The 18,318-nt window shown below is 41.4% G+C and overlaps 1 protein-coding gene across 1 annotated transcript in view; it reads right to left on the bottom strand.

Annotated features, from left to right (window-relative positions):
• Positions 1–17,004, bottom strand: part of BARD1 (BRCA1 associated RING domain 1) — a 64,845-nt gene extending 47,841 nt beyond the window's left edge. Inside the window, exons 1-4 of the mRNA XM_032805318.2 lie at positions 16,777–17,004; positions 15,522–15,578; positions 10,505–10,650; positions 1,512–2,545 (exon numbers count right to left, since the gene is read on the bottom strand). Of these exons, the coding sequence (XP_032661209.1) occupies positions 1,512–2,545; positions 10,505–10,650; positions 15,522–15,578; positions 16,777–16,937 (1,398 nt within the window). The 5' untranslated portion in view covers positions 16,938–17,004. The remainder of the gene's footprint in view (positions 1–1,511; positions 2,546–10,504; positions 10,651–15,521; positions 15,579–16,776) is intronic.
• Positions 17,005–18,318: the final 1,314 nt, after the last annotated feature.

Below are 18,318 nucleotides of genomic sequence, written 5' to 3'. Positions count from 1 at the left end.
GTACAGATCATTTTTCCTGTCTGTGTGGGTCTTTCACACAGTAACAAGAGAGAGGAAAAACCGTTTTAAAGAAACGGGAGCATGCCACTGCAACAAGCTGACAAAGGGACTCTCTGATCATAAAAGATCAGGGAAACTGGCAGATTTGATCACAGATGAATGAACACTGCGTAAATGCAAAGCATCATTAAAAAAAAAAAATCAAATTGCATCCAGGAATCTTAACTCTCTGTCTCATGCTATAACCATTGGATCATCCCCTCTCCTCCCAGAGACAGGAACACAGTACAAAAATCCTGATACGCAGCAATCCACCTCTGTCTACCAAACAGTTACATGACTGAATTTTGCTTTCAATTTTGATTAAGAAAACCATAGAAAGTCCATCTAAAAAGTGATACTAGATTATTATTAGTGCTGTAAAGTCAAGGGCTCAAAAACTAGACAATGTCAGTATTCAGGTAGTCTCGTGCAACATTAATTATAGTTAAATAATCTAGCTCCAGTGTTGATGTGGTCATTGAACAGCCAACCAATTAATTGGTAAGGCCACTTAGGAAAGTAGACTTGAAATATCAAAAATAAACTCAAAGACAATGTCAATCACATATTCAACTTTTTAGCATATACAATATCTTTAGAACAAAGCCTAGAATGAGAAAATCCTAGCCAATGTTGGAGTGCACATTGAAATCTCCAAGGGTAACAGTCTACAAGAACCACACCTTTGACATCAATTTGGAGAACCCAGGGTATTTCTACACTGGCAGGGAGGGAAACGGACACATACCCCAGCGAGTGTCAGAGCCAGGGCAAACTGAATCAGGCTTGCAGGACTTACGCTGTGGGTCTGAAAACAGCAGCATAGATGTCCCCGCTTGGGCTGGAGCCCAGGCTCTGAAACCTGGCAAAGGGGGTCGGTCTCAGGGTATGCCTACATTGCAATTAAACACTCATGCCAGTTGACTCAAGCGACAAGACTGTTCAACTGTGTTATAGACCTTCAGCTCGGGCTCTGGGACCTTGCAAGGGGATAGGGTTCCAGAACCTGGGCTCCAGTCCGAGCCTGAATGCCTACACTACAATTAAACAGGCTCTTGCCCAAGCTAGAGTCAGCTGACACAGGCCAGCCATGGGTGTTTAATTGCAGTGTAGACAGCCTCTCAGAGCCCAGGCTCCAGTTTGAGTGGGAACATCTACACTGCTCTTTTTAACCCCATACCTCAAGGCTGAGTCAGTTGACCTCCAGGTCCAAGAATCACTGCCAAAAGGCTTTGGTTTTGTTGTTTGTTTGTTTTGTTCTTTTGGGGGAGGTGGAGTGTTTGCAGCGTAGACATACCCTCATTACACTTCGTGATCTACACAACAACAGAACCATAAAAATTGGCCCTGGCCCAGAAAAACATGAGATATGGAACTAATGTTGCAATTTTAAAGTGACAGTCTGAAAAACATTTGCACTTGTCTTAAAGTAACCATTGTTTCAAACCAGAAGAATAAGAAAGTCCTACCTTGATGGAAGCAACATGGAGCAAGGTCTCTCCTCTGTGATTCCTTTTGGTAATTGTGTTATTACTAGGAGACTTCTTCAAGAGAGAAGGGCTGTGTGTTGCTTTCATTTGATTATGAGTATATGAAGTGGATGGAGTAGAGGGAGTTTTTGAAAGTGAAGGGCTATTGATTTCTTGAAAAATTGCAGCACTTCTTGACTTTGATAAGGTGCCACCAGTACGTTTAAAGGCAGGAGAGGAGATATGAACTGGAGTTCCGTGTTCAGTAGTTGGAGAGATTTTAACAGTGCTCATGGCAGTCACCTCAGGATTGCAAACACTCTGGTTGACTGAGTGCATATCAGCACTCTGATCACTTCTTCTCAGTCTTTCAGCATGAGATATAGTGGAGGATATGGACTGCTGCCTTCCGCGCTTTAAAGGAGTAATTTCGTTTTCTGATGGCAGAGGTTTCTCTGTATTAAAACCATTCATTGTGTTAACTTGTGCAGAGCTATCTTTATCCTCTGTGGGTTTTACTTGTGTGGCCATTTCTGAGTGGGTCTCTCTTCCATCCTTAAGGTCGGTTTCCATTACAAACTCCTGTCCTATTGTCTCTTCCGTACTATGTGGTTCAGGGCTGCATAAAACTAATGACTGGCTGCAAAAGGTCACAGTCTTTTCTTTAAATTCATCTTGGGTTTCCCCTTCGATTCCACTGCCCTCTTTCTGCTTTTCCTTCTCTATACCCCACACTTTGTTGATATCTGCTAGACTCTTTTTCTTCAGTTTTTTCTTCGATCTGCGTGGTGGTGGTTCCTTGGTCATCTTGAAAGGCTTCTCTTGAGGAGGAGAAGGAAGGAAGTCAAAAGCTGAAGACGGGCCCTGGTTAATGCTGCCACCATTAGTCACCAGTTGATTCTGCTTCTGAAGGGAACTACTGTTTAGCACACATCTGATCTTCCTACTGCGTGGGCTGAACCACATTTTTATCCGCCTCTTACTTCTTGTTTCATGATCAGGACCTACTGGCGTGAATAAGTCTTCTGCAGAATCTGGTAGGAGACAGGGATTTTTTAAAATGAGCTTTAAGGCCAATATCAGCTGTTTACCATTCTGGAAATAGAACTGTAAATCAAAATTTTGAATATTAAAAATGGAAGCCTTTATGAGATTGTAATAAATTTATTACTTCTATTTCAGTGCATTAAATTTCCAGCCATAATTTTGTCTTTGCCACATCTTCTATTTTTAAAATTAGTAGCAGTACCCACTCTTCTAACTCAAGCAGTAGTAAGTTTATGGATACTAGACAGGCATGCTACTTTCCTACTCCCCAACAGAAAGGAGTTTGAGATAATTTCACTTTTAACAAAATTCACATGAAAAATTGCAAAGACAAATCTGACTAAAAACTCTGTAGCATAGCAGTCAAACACCAAAACAAATATTTCCAATATTCTTCAGAAATGGTATTTCAGGATAGAAGGTTTCCTTATCCTTAGCTAATTTACCCTACTTATCTCTCCAATTAAGTGTACTTAAATATTTGGAGATTCAGTTAAAAAAAAAAAAAAAAAAAAAAAAAGTAGTTTCAGGTATTGAACCTGCTCCTGACCCCCCTTGTAAAAAAGGTGTTCCTTTTTTATTTTCACCATTTAAAAAAAAAAAAAAAAAAAAAAAAGAGAAACATATGGCATTAGGCTGAGATTTACTTCAAAAACAACACAACCTCAGGCTATCTGGATCATTTAAATATCCAGTAATAGCTACAGTATATAGGCATGATGGTTGTCAACTACAGCATTATAAATTCTCCTCTCACTTTAAGGAACGGGTTTGATGGAAAGTTAAAATTAAGACAAATCCTGTAACTAGTTACCCTTCATAAAGATCTCAGATCCTATTTTGTTTTAACAATGGTATCTGAAAAAGGAAGGGCTTGATTGCAAACAGATGCACAATATAAAATGCAGATAATATTTACTTTCATCTTGTCTTCACTGTTTACACAACTGGCAGAGTCTACTCTAAAATATTTACCATTTGTGGCAAATTGCCGGTACTGTTCTCTGGGTCTCGCGCTTTCTCTTCTCTGGGGTAGGTTCAGGGCGATATTGCTTGCCTCTGAACCAGTTCTTAATCACTCCCCTAGTGTCCTTGGAGGAGGGGAGTGGAGAGGGAGGGACCTGGGCCCGCCCTCTACTCCAGGTCCCAACCCAGGGGCCCTGGGGTTGTGGTGAACCACTTGACTAGCGGTTTCTTCCCCTGGGTTACTTCCCTCTCATACCCGTCAGCTTGTGAAGGGCTTCTCGCCTCTCTTCTATACAAGCCTGGTGCCCCTTACCTAGGGTTTCTGTTGGGCTTCCCAATCCACCGCAGCACTCCTCCAAACCTTCTATTTCTCTCTGGACAAACTCTTCTCTTCTGCAATCTGCACTCTGCTCCAATCCAACCTTTCTCCTTCAACTACCACCCCCTGTCTGACTGAAGCAGGGGTTTATATCCCATGACTGGAGTCAGGTGCTCTAACTGGAGTCAGGTGCTCTAACTGGAGTCAGGTGCTCTAATTGGCCACAGCTGTTCTAGTTAATCTAAAGCAAACCTTCCTCCCTTGGCAGGGAATAAGGCCCCCTGCTAACACTCTTATGCTGCCCTCTGGCCATGCTGTATCACACATGATATAACTATCATTCACCTCTATGGACTAGAGAACAAGACTTAAATAAATTTGCAAGAGTCATATGCGTAGAGATTATTTTTACACATATAGCACAATAAGACACAAGTCCTAGAGATATCGTGATGACAGGCACTTTCAGTAGTACAAAATCTAAAGCAATATTAATCCAATTAAATATTTGCACAGCAAGTTATGCTTCAGATGTACCACTTGTGGCATCAAGAGTGCTTGGAAAATGGATTACAAAGATTCTCAAACTGATCTGTGGACTACTGATGGTAAACAGAGGGCTGGCTGATCACATGGAAGCGGAACTCCTCGTTTTTAGATTAGTTGCATTAACACAGTGCTGAAAATATACTGAATACTTTCCCAGTATTTTTCCTATAAGCAATTGCTGCTGTTGCTATATGGATGTTGCCTAATTATTAATAGGAGGGGATACACTCAAAAGACTATTAAGATGTGGTGTACACTCTGAGAAAGTTGAGTATTCCCTGATTTCCAGACACCTACTACCCACAGGACAATATAAAAACTGAACCCTAAAAATGTAGTTGCCTACCTAGCTTCTAGGAAGAGGACTACTGGACTCTTACAAGGTATTGTCCCTGGACCCTCTCCAGAAGCTTCATCTTCCAGAAGAACCATTGCTTAGTAGTTATCAGCTATATGTGAATCTCTTCACCTGGCTACTGGAAAAAAGCAGCAACACTCACTCTCCTACCTATTTAGGGACTCTCAGATGGGGGGAGAAGAGACAATTAGGACAAGTGCCAACTCTACTTCTATGATGCATCTACAGATGCAGAGGTTTTTTCAGTGTTCTGTGAGACAGAGGAGACACACTTAAGATATTGAACCCTCAACTCTTCCTTTCTATAAACCCATCCAAGATTAAACATGTGTTCAGTAAAGGAGGAACACAATGGATCTCCTTTGATTCTATCTGCAGAAGGATTTCACATGGATCTATGTTACAGTTTAAACAATCGTATATTAGCTACAAAAAGGAAGTTCTCAGTCATTTATACAACGAGGGCATTACATTGATAACTAAAAACACTCAATTAAGCCTCCTTCAGAAAAAGTTGCAAGAAGATTTTGATCCAAAGGAATCATATGCTTCTTCCAAGATGGAAACAAAAAGTTAATACAATTTGCACCTTAACGTAAATGAAGAAAGTTAGTTGTACGTGTTTAAAAGTTAATTCTTAATTTCACTTATATAAATCTCACCCCCAAATTTAAAAATTATATATTTATTAGGACAAGCAGATCAACACAGCAGAATTTGCTAATTCTGGATTACCTGAAGCATTTACAATAATGTAAAAGACCAACCCACTCTACTAGTATTAAAACCAGCCTATTATAACTCCAGCTCTTAATTACCTACATGCTAAACATAATATTCATATACATGATAAATTAACAGAATCATCTCTATTCACAAAGTGTGGTTTATTTTCACATAATAAAACCAAGTTTCTTAATGCTGACATTTAATAGAAATCGATTCTGTGGATTTTAAAATGATTCAGACCAGACAAAAATATTATGGAGGTACAGAGAAACTTATCGCTAAAGAGCTCCATATTCAAGTTTTTGCTGTAATGCAATAATAAACTGTAGAGGAAAAAGAAGCAATTAGAAAATGTGTCTTCGCTATCATTAATCTGCATCAAAGGAATATAATGATGCACATTGTGTGTCTTTCAAATTATTCTCTATTATGGGTTTCAGAACAGAAGTTGAGAAATCTCTTTGACAAACTAGTCCCTTATTAAAAATCAAAGGGAAGTGCTTTGGTACCATCTGTTCAACATTAGTGCCTTCACTGAAGAATGATTATTTTGCAAGTTAAGTATTCAGCACTGGGGGAAAAAAAAGGAAGAAAGAAATTCCAGCTATTCAAACACTCATCTTTAGCTATTATGAAAAATGTCACAGCATAAACAAAATGCAATGTAATCTGTTACAGAAGGCATCCGACATGTTTCCCTTCACACCAAAAAATGAGAAACTAAATTGTGATCTATAAAGACTAATCAAAGTTAATCTCTTTTGCTGCCCACCAGCATCAACGTGTGCTTAACAGAATCTGACCAACACCTGTAAAGTCTGGTTTAATACAAGAAAGAGAAAGAGAATTTTAAAAAGCTTTCAGTTTAACTATTAGTCTAAGGTATATGGTGTCATGAAGAATAAGATAAAATTATCTACAAATGGTTGTCAGGAAAATTTCTGACAGACAATCTCTTCTCTTTAAAGTACATTGAACTGAGAAAATCTGCTGAAGTATTTAGAAGCTAATTTTGAAAAGTATTACTGTAAATCAGGCTTCTTTATCTCTAGTATGCCATATATTATGTCCATGACTCGACAAGTTCTTCCTAATTACCCACCTTAATTACAGTAATTATATACTTTCTAGTAAATGCAGGTAATAAGGTTCACTTGGAAAGGGAATTGTCAAAAATGGTGAAACAAAAAAGCCTTGCAACTCTCGGGACGACAGAGCTGTTAATGACAATAATTCAGAGGAGCAGTTTATCTCCTCCTTCCCAGTGGAGAAGAGGACTTTTGTATTTTGGGAAAGGGAGAAGAGTATTGAAAGTCAAATAAAAGTCATTAGTAGCAATCGCAGCAACATACGCAATACTTCGGGTGAAGGTGCTAGTAGTGAAAGGTTTTGGTAGTTCTAGGAGATGTCTTCAAAAAAATTAATTCTTCATAATATGCAGAGAGTACATGTACAAATCTAGAGAACATCAAGACAAGAACACAGTTAAGATGCAATTCTACTAGACATATGGCATGCTTTAATGCACATACAGAATAGATGGAAGTTGGTATGCCGGCACAGTACTTGATTTTCTATTATATGCTCCATTTTGTGCCCTATATGGGTATAATCAAGCCCTTACTATGTCACTGTTGCTTGTATTCAAGATTGCATAAAAGTTTAATTGTTTAAGGAGCAGCATCATAGATTCAACACTGGCTAAATAAGATAAATTCTTAAGGTATTCTAGTTTTTAATTCAATTGCATGTGAATTAAACATTTAACTGTCCCAATTAACACCTTTAATAACTGTATTGCCACCTGCAGGCTGTTTCTAATAACACAATTCCAATATTAACTAATTTTTCTTTTAAGATGTGAAGATTTGTTCTCCATATTTGTGGTATAAAAAAGGTCGTTAAAGAGACAGCACTTTTTTTTGAGCGAAAGAGAGCTGAGCACAAATCCAACAAATCAAAGTTCTCCACTTAGGTCTACGTACTATCAGCCACTTATACTCAAGGGCAACAGAAGTCTGCAGAGATCTGACTACTTTGTTTTCTTGTCTATTAGAGAGTATATTGCTTAAAACTGGCTCCAAATGCAGGATCCCAAGCGTAAATATTAAAAGATGGTCTCTCACCAACAGAAGTTGGTCCAACAACAAAAAAAAAAAAAAAAAAAAAAAAAAAATTACCTCATCCACTTTGTCTCTCTACTATCCTGGGACCGACACAGCTACAACTACACTGCATACAAAAGCTGGTCTTATCACTTAAGACACTGAACTGTCAGTCAGTCATAGGCCCCGCCCCTAGTTCTGCCTAAGACCTCAGGCCACTCACTCTCTAAAATGAGGTGTTTGTTTTTTGTTTTGTTTTTTAAAACGTTCCTTTCTCCCACTCCACTCCCCGTCTTGTCTGTTTAGACTGGCGGCTCTTCAGAGCAAGGGTTATCAGACGAGGTGCCTTTATAGCAATAAGGACAATCACAGTTGAAGACTATGAGCGCTAACTAACAAAAGAGACCCCATATTCTGGATCCAGTTTTTCACTTGAGGCTCCAACAGCAGGAGTCCAGGACAGACACTTTTTTCTATGTGTGCTGCAAGCTAGCTCAAAAGCAGCTGGCTCCTCAACACACAAATACTTTCCTTGATTGGCATCAATGTGCAATAGTTGAGTCTGATACCCCTTCCAGCATAACCACCTTCCTGCCCTCCAGCTCCACTCACAAAGACTGCCCCAAAACTCATCTTTGTCTGTCATACTGGTGTTACCAAATCTCTGCCTGCAAAGACAGCTTGCTCCTGATTTCCACCCACCCTCAATTACATGGAGAAGGCCCCTTCCAAAATTACTCCACATATGCATGTGGAAGCAGAATGCTAACTGCTCAATTTGCCGTGCTACACACAAACAAATGCAAAAGGCACATCCACAAAAATAGAAATTTGTCCATTTCTTATTGCCAAAGAACAAAAATCTGACTGAAATTAAGCCTTGGCATGTGGCTTTACTATATTTGTTACTTCTATTGTCTTTAGTAACCCACCTGGAACTCTGCAAAAATACATTGATCTACATTGTGCAAATTACCATCATAACCACAAAGGTCTGATCCTGCAAAGCCATATATGTATTTAACTTAACACTTGTGAGGTAGTTCCACTAGAGACACATCTATGTGAAGTGACAAATTTCCAAGGGCAAACAGGAGTGTCAAAACAACCTAGAGTACCACAATTTGTAAATCTTCAATTCCTGCAGCCTTCCATCACTCGTCATTAGATGTAGCATAATAATGCCTTTATTTTCATTTGATCAAGCCTAGTCACCTAGTTATGCCATCCATAGCGTCTCTGACAATACACTATCGACAGTCTTCAAGTTTTTTCCTTAAATCAGGAATGAGAGACTAATAAAAGGTCACTAATACTTAATAAGGGAGGAATCCTCCAAAAATGGAAAATTAATCACCACATCACTTTATATTTTAGCACCGTCCTGCTGCAGTAGTACTGAAAAATTACTTGTAAAAATACTGTAGTGATTTTAAAAAACGGATTAGACACAATAAAGCTCAAGTTTCTCAAACCTGAATACACTTATCTTTAAAATAATTTCAAGAAAATATTTCATCTGTTACTGTGGTTTCCACTGCATGGGCATAAACCTTATTTTAAAATACATTTCATTCCATTCTTTTTGTAATTAAAGCCATCATATAGGGAAACTTCACTTCAGACCAAAATAACCTTATGCATGGTTTTCTCCATTCACTTTGACATTTGGAGTACCCTTCAAGTTCACTCAATAACCATAAAAGGCTGCTCCTCAACTTTGACTATTATTCTTCAACACTATATAAAGTGCCTCAAGCCAATCACTTCAAAAGCCCTCCCTTCCCATTATACTCCTAAAGAGCTTCACCACACTTGAATGTTTTCCCTAACTCTATTAAACTGCCATCCACATTTTCTATCTTACTCATAGCTTTTGATTACCAGAGATTTCAGCTGCGTAAGAAAAACCCTTTATTTACTGTTCGAGATGTCCTTTAGCCTCACTGCTTCAGTGATATCACAATCCAGTGTTTGGATGTCAAAAAAGGACTATCATAGCAGTGATCGTGAGGTGAACCTTTTGAGGGAATCAGGTTGATAAAGAAGAATCTTCTATTTAGCTTAATACTGGAAACAAGCTATGAGGGAAAAAAATACTTTATCTGTATTTGACAGCTAAATGAGTGTTTTCTCAAATGTGAGAACTACTCAAGAGACTCGCCTACAATCATTTTGCCTCAATCTTCCCTTCTTTGTCAATCAGCCAAAAGTTTGGTAAGGCAATAATGGAAGTGAAATCCCAGATCAGCAACTCTGCAGTTTTGTAGCATAGTCACTACCACAATCGTCAGAAATGACAGATTTCCACAACAGAGAATAGGTACAGTTGTGTCATTTTGGTTTCTGACAATCCAAGAGAATTGAGACTCGCCTCTCTCCCCATCATGAAGCAGAAAGTATGAGATTTCACACATACAACAACCTAATCTGAAAACTAATGCACACATTATACATCGGGCTGCAACAATGTGAGGATGGTAAGTAAAAAGAACCCTGCACCCTCAGTGAGATTGCCTTGTATAGGGCTCACTGAAGAATTACACCTTAGAACTTTATACACACTCACAAATATGGTATAGGACACGACAATGCTCGCCATTTTCCTACTTGTAATTCATTGTGTCATGTGACTTGGGAATGTTACATATCTTTAACTCTAAATTTAGCAGACAGATTCTAATGAATTGTGGACTAATGCAATTCTAGACTATTTCCCTTTCTTTAATAAGGATCTAGGTAGATCTGAACAAAGAGATAAACCCAGCAACTGTTCCGTTCAAATGCAGATTTTCCAAGAGTGATTTGATATAACCTTTCAGAATCTTAAAAAAAAAACAAAAAAACCCAGCTGTCTCAGCCTTTAAAAGCATATGAAATTGACCCAAGTTTGAACAGGGAGCACAAGGTCTTGTCTTACCTGTGAAGTCTTCGCCCAGTAGATGTCGCAGTTTGCTGCACAGCTGGATCATATTGTCTAGCTGCCTATTTATTTGCACATCTTGTACCCAGGCTGGAGTGTGACACACTGGGCATTCTGTGCCAATACAGTCACCCACACAAGCTCTGAAAGTCAAGCATGTATAAACACAAGTCATTCCACACAAGTAAACTGGCACATTCACTTCAGCATCCAGCTATGTTAGCAGTTGATAGGCAAGTCTTTTTTATTTTAATACCAAAAAGCTGACAATGCAAAGAGTATAAGAATTACTTAACATTCACTTACCATAGCAGAAGAAGAAATCAAATATTTGGCCTGGCCAATTACAAGCCAGAATTAAGCAAGCCAAGTCTAAAAGTCTTATCAGGAAGCTGTGTCATCAAAACTGTTTAATAAACTTTTGAATCTCACACTCACCCATGTTAATCAAAATTTAAAAGATTCCAAAGCTCCACTTCTACACATTGTTTCTGTTAACAGGACATTACGTTTTTGAGTAGCTTAACTCTAGATTCTTCTGTCCCCTCAACTAAACAATGCTGTTTTTCAACAGCATTCTTTTTTACAAATGTGATAGAAAATCCAATCAATAGCAAGTGATCACTTTCACTTGTCTGTTGTTAAAACTGTCCTGGTACTGTTAAGTTACACAACTCTCAACATTTCCCAGTAAGAAGTCCCCCAGGAGTCCAGAGGTGTCAGAATTATTTTAATCACTTTCTTTTTTTCAGAGCATTTATCTCTGAACAGCTCAAGGAGAAACAAGTGTGCTTAGTAAAGGTCACTTAAACCCAAACTTGTAGGTTCCAAGTAGTACCTTTCCATCCTCCTCCACATCATTATATTTACTCATTTGATTACTCTGGCAAAAAGACTTTGGGGTCCACCATACAAGTTATTAGGTGGGATTCTCAAAAGCGCCTATCTCATGTTATGGGACTAGTGCTCTCTAGATTCATACCCTGGCTTGCCCTGCACAAAGTCCCCATAGGCCTGATCTATGACATGACTTCAAAGGAGGAAGTTAGACCAACACTGAGGGGTTTTGAAAGTCTCTCTGAAACCACCACGCTAAAGTATATTTCTCTGTTAATTTCAAGATGGGCAATTTTTTCAAAGGCACAAATGACAGTTACATGCCTGACATCTGTATCTTTGACACACTTCCCCCATGAACTTCACATTGTTGAAAGAACAAGTGGTCTTGCAGTTAAAACACTGGATTGAGACTACAGAGATTTCAGTTCAATTTCTGGCTCAGACAGGCTCCTTGTGTGACATTCAGCAAGTCACTTATGGCCACATTTTTAAAAGAGCCTAGCTGATCTTGTTCTTACTGGGAGCTGTCAGGTGCTGAGTACTTTGGAAATTAAGCTGTTAATCTCTCTTTGCCTCAGAAACTATTATCCCATGTTACAGATGGGGATTTTTCTTTCACGCTGTATCTGACTTATGTATTTTTTAGGTTCCAAACTGTTCAGGGTAGGATCTGTCAATCTGTATCTGTACATTCCCATATATATTCCACTATCTTGATGCATAACATCCATTCACTGTAGTTAACCCACTGAAGTTACTCTGGATCAGATCATACTACAGGGATTGCTTTCAAATAATAAATATCACAGCCCATAAAAAAATCTCCAGCATCTGACCCAATTACTGCAGATCACTTACTTTCACACTTATATTTATACAACATTGTCACCCGTTTTCCCTGCTCTTTTAATATATTAATAGTTTTCTCTATTTGGTTGTGAACCAGAATAACCTCATGTCAGACTTTGACCTGACCGCTTGCTGGCATGTTTGGAAACAAACTACTGTTTTGACTAGCCTAAACCACCATATAAAGTTCAACAAAACAAATAACCACAATGCAGGAATAAGCCACCCCAGGAAATGGATTAAAAATGATGATCAGAAGGTACAGTTGAGTAATAAACTAGTTCACCACTGAATAAATAAAGGACCATGATATAGTTATTTGGATTATATCAGCAATACAGACTACTTGCTTTCTAGCAACGAGACCTGGAGAAAAAAAAGCAGCTTTTATCAAAAACTAAGGTGCCCATTGGTTACTCCTCCAGACCCTCAACACAGATTACAGCTTTTGATGTTCTGAAAGATTTTCAAAAAAAAAAAAAATCTTACTTCAGTAATAATGTCCAACTATCTTAGAAGATTTGTTCTCCAAATTAGAGTAGGGTTATCCAAAACTAAATTACTACGTTTTAGATGTCTGACAACCAGTTAATTAACTCAATTAAAGATCCCTAGTACTACTCCCCAATGATCCATATTACCACCTCTCAAAACCGCTTTTACTAAAACAATGATATATCCTGCACGTAGTAAACTCTCTTGACCAAGACTAAATTTGAGGATTATTTTGCAGAGCATCAACTACTGTGTGGTAAAACGGTGTAAATGGAACATGGCAAAAGGCTTCCAATAGAGCTTGAGAGACAGTGATTTAAGAGGCATGTGAGGTTCCACAGAAATTGTAGACAGTGTCTGGAAGAGAAACAGTGGCTATGGTGGAAATAGGTCACTTTAGGACCTTTTTAACAGATTTAAATGGAGAAAGACATTGCCTGAAGCTCCATGGAAAGTGTGTAATTGCTGCCCTTTAACTTACTAGCCCTGAAGAGTCAGAAAATCTCTTTTGCTACCATTTCCCCATCAAGGCCCTTAAGGCTTAATGCAATACTGGACTAAAAGACCTGCATCACAGATGCAGCTGGCCCAGGTCAGCTGAATAGGGCTGGTGCAGAGTAGATAGATAGCTTTGTACTGCAGATCAAATGCTTGCTGGTAAGTAATTCAACTGTGCTCTATATGGCTTGAGATTAGCGTCTGAGGATCTGAGTGCTCTGAAACTTCATTCATTTCTTAAATGGCGTAATCAGTGAGGAGGTACTCTTGCAGTTCCAGCATTTGTCAAGGAAACATTGTCTAACACTCAAAAGGTGTTTGAGTCTGAAGACACCAAGTCCTTACAATATATTATTATTAAAGAGACTCAGACTGCTGTAACTCAGTACATGCTACAACTACCGGGTAGCGGTGCTGTGTGACCAGAGCAAGAAAGAAAAGGAGACCCACAGAGACCCGAATTGCTTGCACCTCGAACTAGCGATCAAAAAGGACAAGTCATTGGCCAAATTTCTGCCACATGACGACAGTACTGATGAGCATGTCAAAGGGGCATCTTATCAAACAAAAATCTGGATGTCTATGCAACAGAGGGAAACCACATATTGGATCACCATTGCAAGATGGATGGAAAAATGTGAATAATGAACCATTTCCCGTATTCTTCAAAGGCCCAGTGGCATCTAAGCTTCTATAAGACCTTATTTGTGTCTGTACCAGTATGTGTCATTGCACAATCAACAGTGTCTGTAGTCAGAACAATCTTCCCAGCACAGTATTGTATACGTGCCAAGGAAACAAAGACTGTGGCAACTCTCACGTTCTTGACCGAGATCATCATGATGAACAAAATGACAATGAAGTTGACCAGAAATATCATCAGCACTATTACATTTCAATGATACCTGTGCAAATATATTATTAGATTTTGTTTTATCCTTTGGATCATTGTTGTGATGCTTTGAGGTCACAAAATCCAATATTGAGTCTTTAAATCAATGGAAGTGCATGTAAATATTTGAACTGGTTGATGGTATCATTGTTTATACCCATTTCTATGGTAATAACACTGTGTGACAGCTTCACATCATGTGTCATCTTAAAATAGACATAATAAGCTTTCAAATGACATATGATGTATGGTGTCTGCCACTCTCCTACCTACACCGGAAAAGGGAGAGCCCCACATGAGCGAGAATACATTGACCACGTAACCTTTATGGGCACAGTGTCTATTGTATTAACAAGAGGTTATGGCGAAACGCAAATTATTGTCTTACAACTGGCATCAAGTAAACTGTTAAGCTAAGGACTTGTATATATTCCCAGCTCTAACCTGATCCTGCATGCTCCATAGGAATTTCTGGACAGTGAAAACAAAAAGTGTTCTCTCTTTCCTGCTAGTTGGATAAATATATGGAGATATGCCTATCTCATAGAGCCGGAAGGAACCCTGAAAGGTCACTCAGTCCAGCCCACTGCATTCACTAGCAGGACCAAGTACTGATTTTTGCCCCAGATCCCTAAGTGGTCCCCTCAAGGACTGAACTCACAACCCTTGGTTTAGCAGGCCAATGCTCAAACCACTGAGCTATCCCTCCCCTGTGTTTGCTTTGGTATGCCAATAAAACCTATGAATACTTCTGCCTCTCCAATATGTACATTGTCCTCTCAGATGAGGGTACTACAGCGTGGACAAATTATTGAATCTTTCCAAACTAATTTCTGTAACTGAAAGACTCCCATTGGTATTCTCAGCACTACAATTCAAATACAAAGAAGATAATTTTAGCCTTTCAGTTCAGAGAATTTGTCTTTTACAAACACAACTCAATGAGCTGTAAACTAAAACCCTAAATATATAGGCACTGATCCTGCTAAAACCTCCCTGCAGAGACACCTCTGCACCCACCTGGACCAAAGCCAAAAGGGGCTCTGCATAGGCAGATCTCTGTGGGACTAAGGCCTTAATTACAAGATTTGTGATTTCTTCTGAAGACCCAATCAGGCAGAGCTAATGGTTCCTTTAAAAAAAAAATTTACACATCTAATTTTCCCTGTTGTATTCCCCAAGCTCTTCCTTTCCCAGAGAACAGACTATAAGAATAAGGACAGGATGAATTTCAAATATGAATCTCTTTTAAAACTGTTCAGCTTTTTCTTTTGACCTTACTGTCTCCAAACCAGGAAAATGTATACACATATAAAACAGTCCCACTGATGTCAACTGAACTATTCAGATATTAAAGTTAAGGGTATTATACATAACTGTTTGCAGGACTAGGGTCCTTTTCTTTACAGCTGTTGCATATAAAGTAAATATGGTACTTACAGACAGAAGACATGCTCACATTTTCCCAAGCACACAGGTTCCTTAAGGATGTTCATGCTATTCAGAGAGGAAGAAAAGCAGTAATGATTTTAAAAACTCGTAGCTCCTAGAACAAAGAACCAATTAGTTTTAAGGCATCTGCATTTGTGCCTGCGGTTATTGCTAGCAGGACTCTAGCATGGTTTTCCTGATTGGTTTGAGATATTCTGTTTGAGGACAGTGGTATAAATCACACTACTGAATAAGTGGAAAGTAGCATGGTTCTCTGATAAAATGTCTCCTTCCATAATAATCAGAGAAATCATTATACAACCCTGCTAGCAACAGCTTTTTAAGGCCACTGGCAGCTAGCATGGTTCTGATTCCAATGTAAATGCATTTACTATATAACCAGCTTCCTTAGGCTCTGCCCAGAAAGCAGCAGATCAAGCTGACAACAGCTATTTTCTGAAACAAGTAAACACAGTTCTGCTTCACTACATTAGCACTGCTCACTGTTAATCTCTCTAGGGATGTATAAGCCCATTACCACACAAGTCAAGTACTGGGAAAGTCAAGGGCATTTTTACTGCAGTTTTACAACACAATTGTTATAGGGTATCAACTCCCTCTGAGGGCGTCCTTTTGGGACAGTCACACCACCTAACTATGGCAATGCAATTACATTAGAAACAGCAGATCCTCAACATTATAGAACCTTCCACTAGGACAAGATGTCAGTTTCAGATGGTTTAATATGTCTGGTCTGGAGATCAGAAGTGCTCTTACAGGAAGCACTAAGGGTGGGTGCCTATGGAACGGGGGTTATTCACTATTTATTCTAAGTGCTCAAGGACATAACAGTGTAAAATTCCTGTCTCCCTGAGTTCCTAAGCATTAACACCACTTAGGCCTCAGGCCTGTCATCAGACGGGCTAGCCAGACTCTCACGGAGCCCCAGTGGGACTCTGAAGGGAAACCAGGAGTGTCAGGTAATGTGGGATCACAGCAGCGTGAGTTCTTATCAAACACACCTCTACCCCGATAGAACGGGCGGGATCCGCGGGGGGGAAGGGGAAATCTGTCCCCGGGGGAAGGGCGGGACCGGGGCGGGGGAGAGGGATCCGTCCCCGAGGGAAGGGCGGGATCGGGGCGGGGGAGAGGGATCTGTGCCCGGGAGGAAGGGCGGGATCCGGGGAGGGGGAGAGGGATCTGTGCCCGGGAGGAAGGGCGGGATCCGGGGAGGGGGTCTGTCTCCCGGGGCAGGCGCGGTTACCAGCGGGAGCAGCGCAGTCGCCCCTCCAGCTGCCGCAGGGCGGCCCGCGTGCTGTCCCAGCAGCCGGCAGGGGGCTCCATGCCAAGCGGGGCGCGGGCGGGAGCAGCCCTCCCTGCCGGTGCCGGCTGGTTCCCGGAGCGAGCCCGCAGCGCAGCCCGCATCTTCCCGCTGCTACAGGACCGGCCGCCGCTCAAACCAACCGCTGACTCCCGCCCGAAGCACGGCGCATGCGCGGGTCGGCCGGGGGCTGTGGCCGGGCGCGCGCAAGGGCTGCGGGGAGCGCGAAGCCCCGCCCCAGAGCTGCTGCCGGAGGGACTGGGAACGGCGGAGCGGAGTCGCCAGGAGGGTCACTGTCTGCGTGGATCCCTCTTTCCCGGGGGCGGGGCCTAGACTCCAGCCCTTCCCACCCTCTGCCCCGGGGGCGGCGCGCAGACTCCCCCCTCCACTCTCCTTGCCCGGGGGGGTGGTCAGGGCCCAGACTCCCTCTCCACTCGCCTCACCTGAGGGGGTCAGGGCTGAAAGTCCCCCCTCCACTCCCCTCACTCTGGTGGGATCGGAGCCCAGACTCCCCCTCACGCGGGGGGGGCCTCAGAGCCCAAACTCCACCCTCCTCTCCCCACTCTGGTGGGATCGGAGCCCAGACTCCACTCTCCACTCTCCTTGCCCCGGGGGTGAGGGGGGGTCAGTGCCTAGACTCCCCCCCTCCACTCCCCTCAGTCTGGGGGAGCAGGGCCGAGACAGCCCCCACTTTCCCACATTCTCTGTCGGATGAGAGACTTTCTCTTCGCTGTTGTGGCCATCACCATCACAGGGCCACACACCGCAAAGCCTTGGGGCTCGGAGGGTGGCCAGGAGCAGCGGGGCCAAGGCTCTCCGCACAGCTCCATAGCCGTGGGGCAGAGCTGACCATAGCTGCAGTGGGTCCATCATTATGGGTCATCCCTGCCCTGTGGGAACTCAGTGGGAAACGTGACACGATTTCCTTTGTGATCTCTGCTGGGAAGGGGGCAACGTACAGCCCACAATTCCCTGGCCCCACTCTGTCTGCCGTGCTCCTCATCCAGGCCCCATCACTTGTGAAGATCTCCAGCCTCATCGACTCCACTCGGTTCAAAGAAAGGAGGGCTGAAGCCAGCCTTTTCTGCATATGGGAGCTCTCTAACTGCAAATCTGAGAGCATGAGCTCCCAGCAACATTAGTCCAACCAGTCCATTTGGCAAGCACTGCACATTTTAGTAAATGTTTGCAGGATTGGGCCATTTAAACCAACTGCAAGTGTTGCAGCAGCTGAAAAAAAGTCACTTCCTACAGTGTCAAAGCTACACAATTTACTCAGTTAAAGAATTGCAGCACAGGGTACAGCAATATACATGAGGCAGGGCTGGCATTTTGCATGCAAGAAATAGCAATATTACCAGTGTACTCAAATGTACAGTGCACTGGTCTATGCATTTTCAGCTCAGTACTGCAAAGAGATAGTACCTAGCATAGTACTTTCTACTGAGAGTAGTTCCATTGATTTCAGTGCAGTTAAAATCAGTG

Source organism: Chelonoidis abingdonii, chromosome 10 (assembly GCF_003597395.2).
Source record: "Chelonoidis abingdonii isolate Lonesome George chromosome 10, CheloAbing_2.0, whole genome shotgun sequence".
Classification (NCBI taxonomy): Eukaryota; Metazoa; Chordata; order Testudines; family Testudinidae; genus Chelonoidis; species Chelonoidis abingdonii.
Note: the sequence above shows the minus strand (reverse complement) of the source record. Positions and strands in the feature narration are given on the sequence as shown.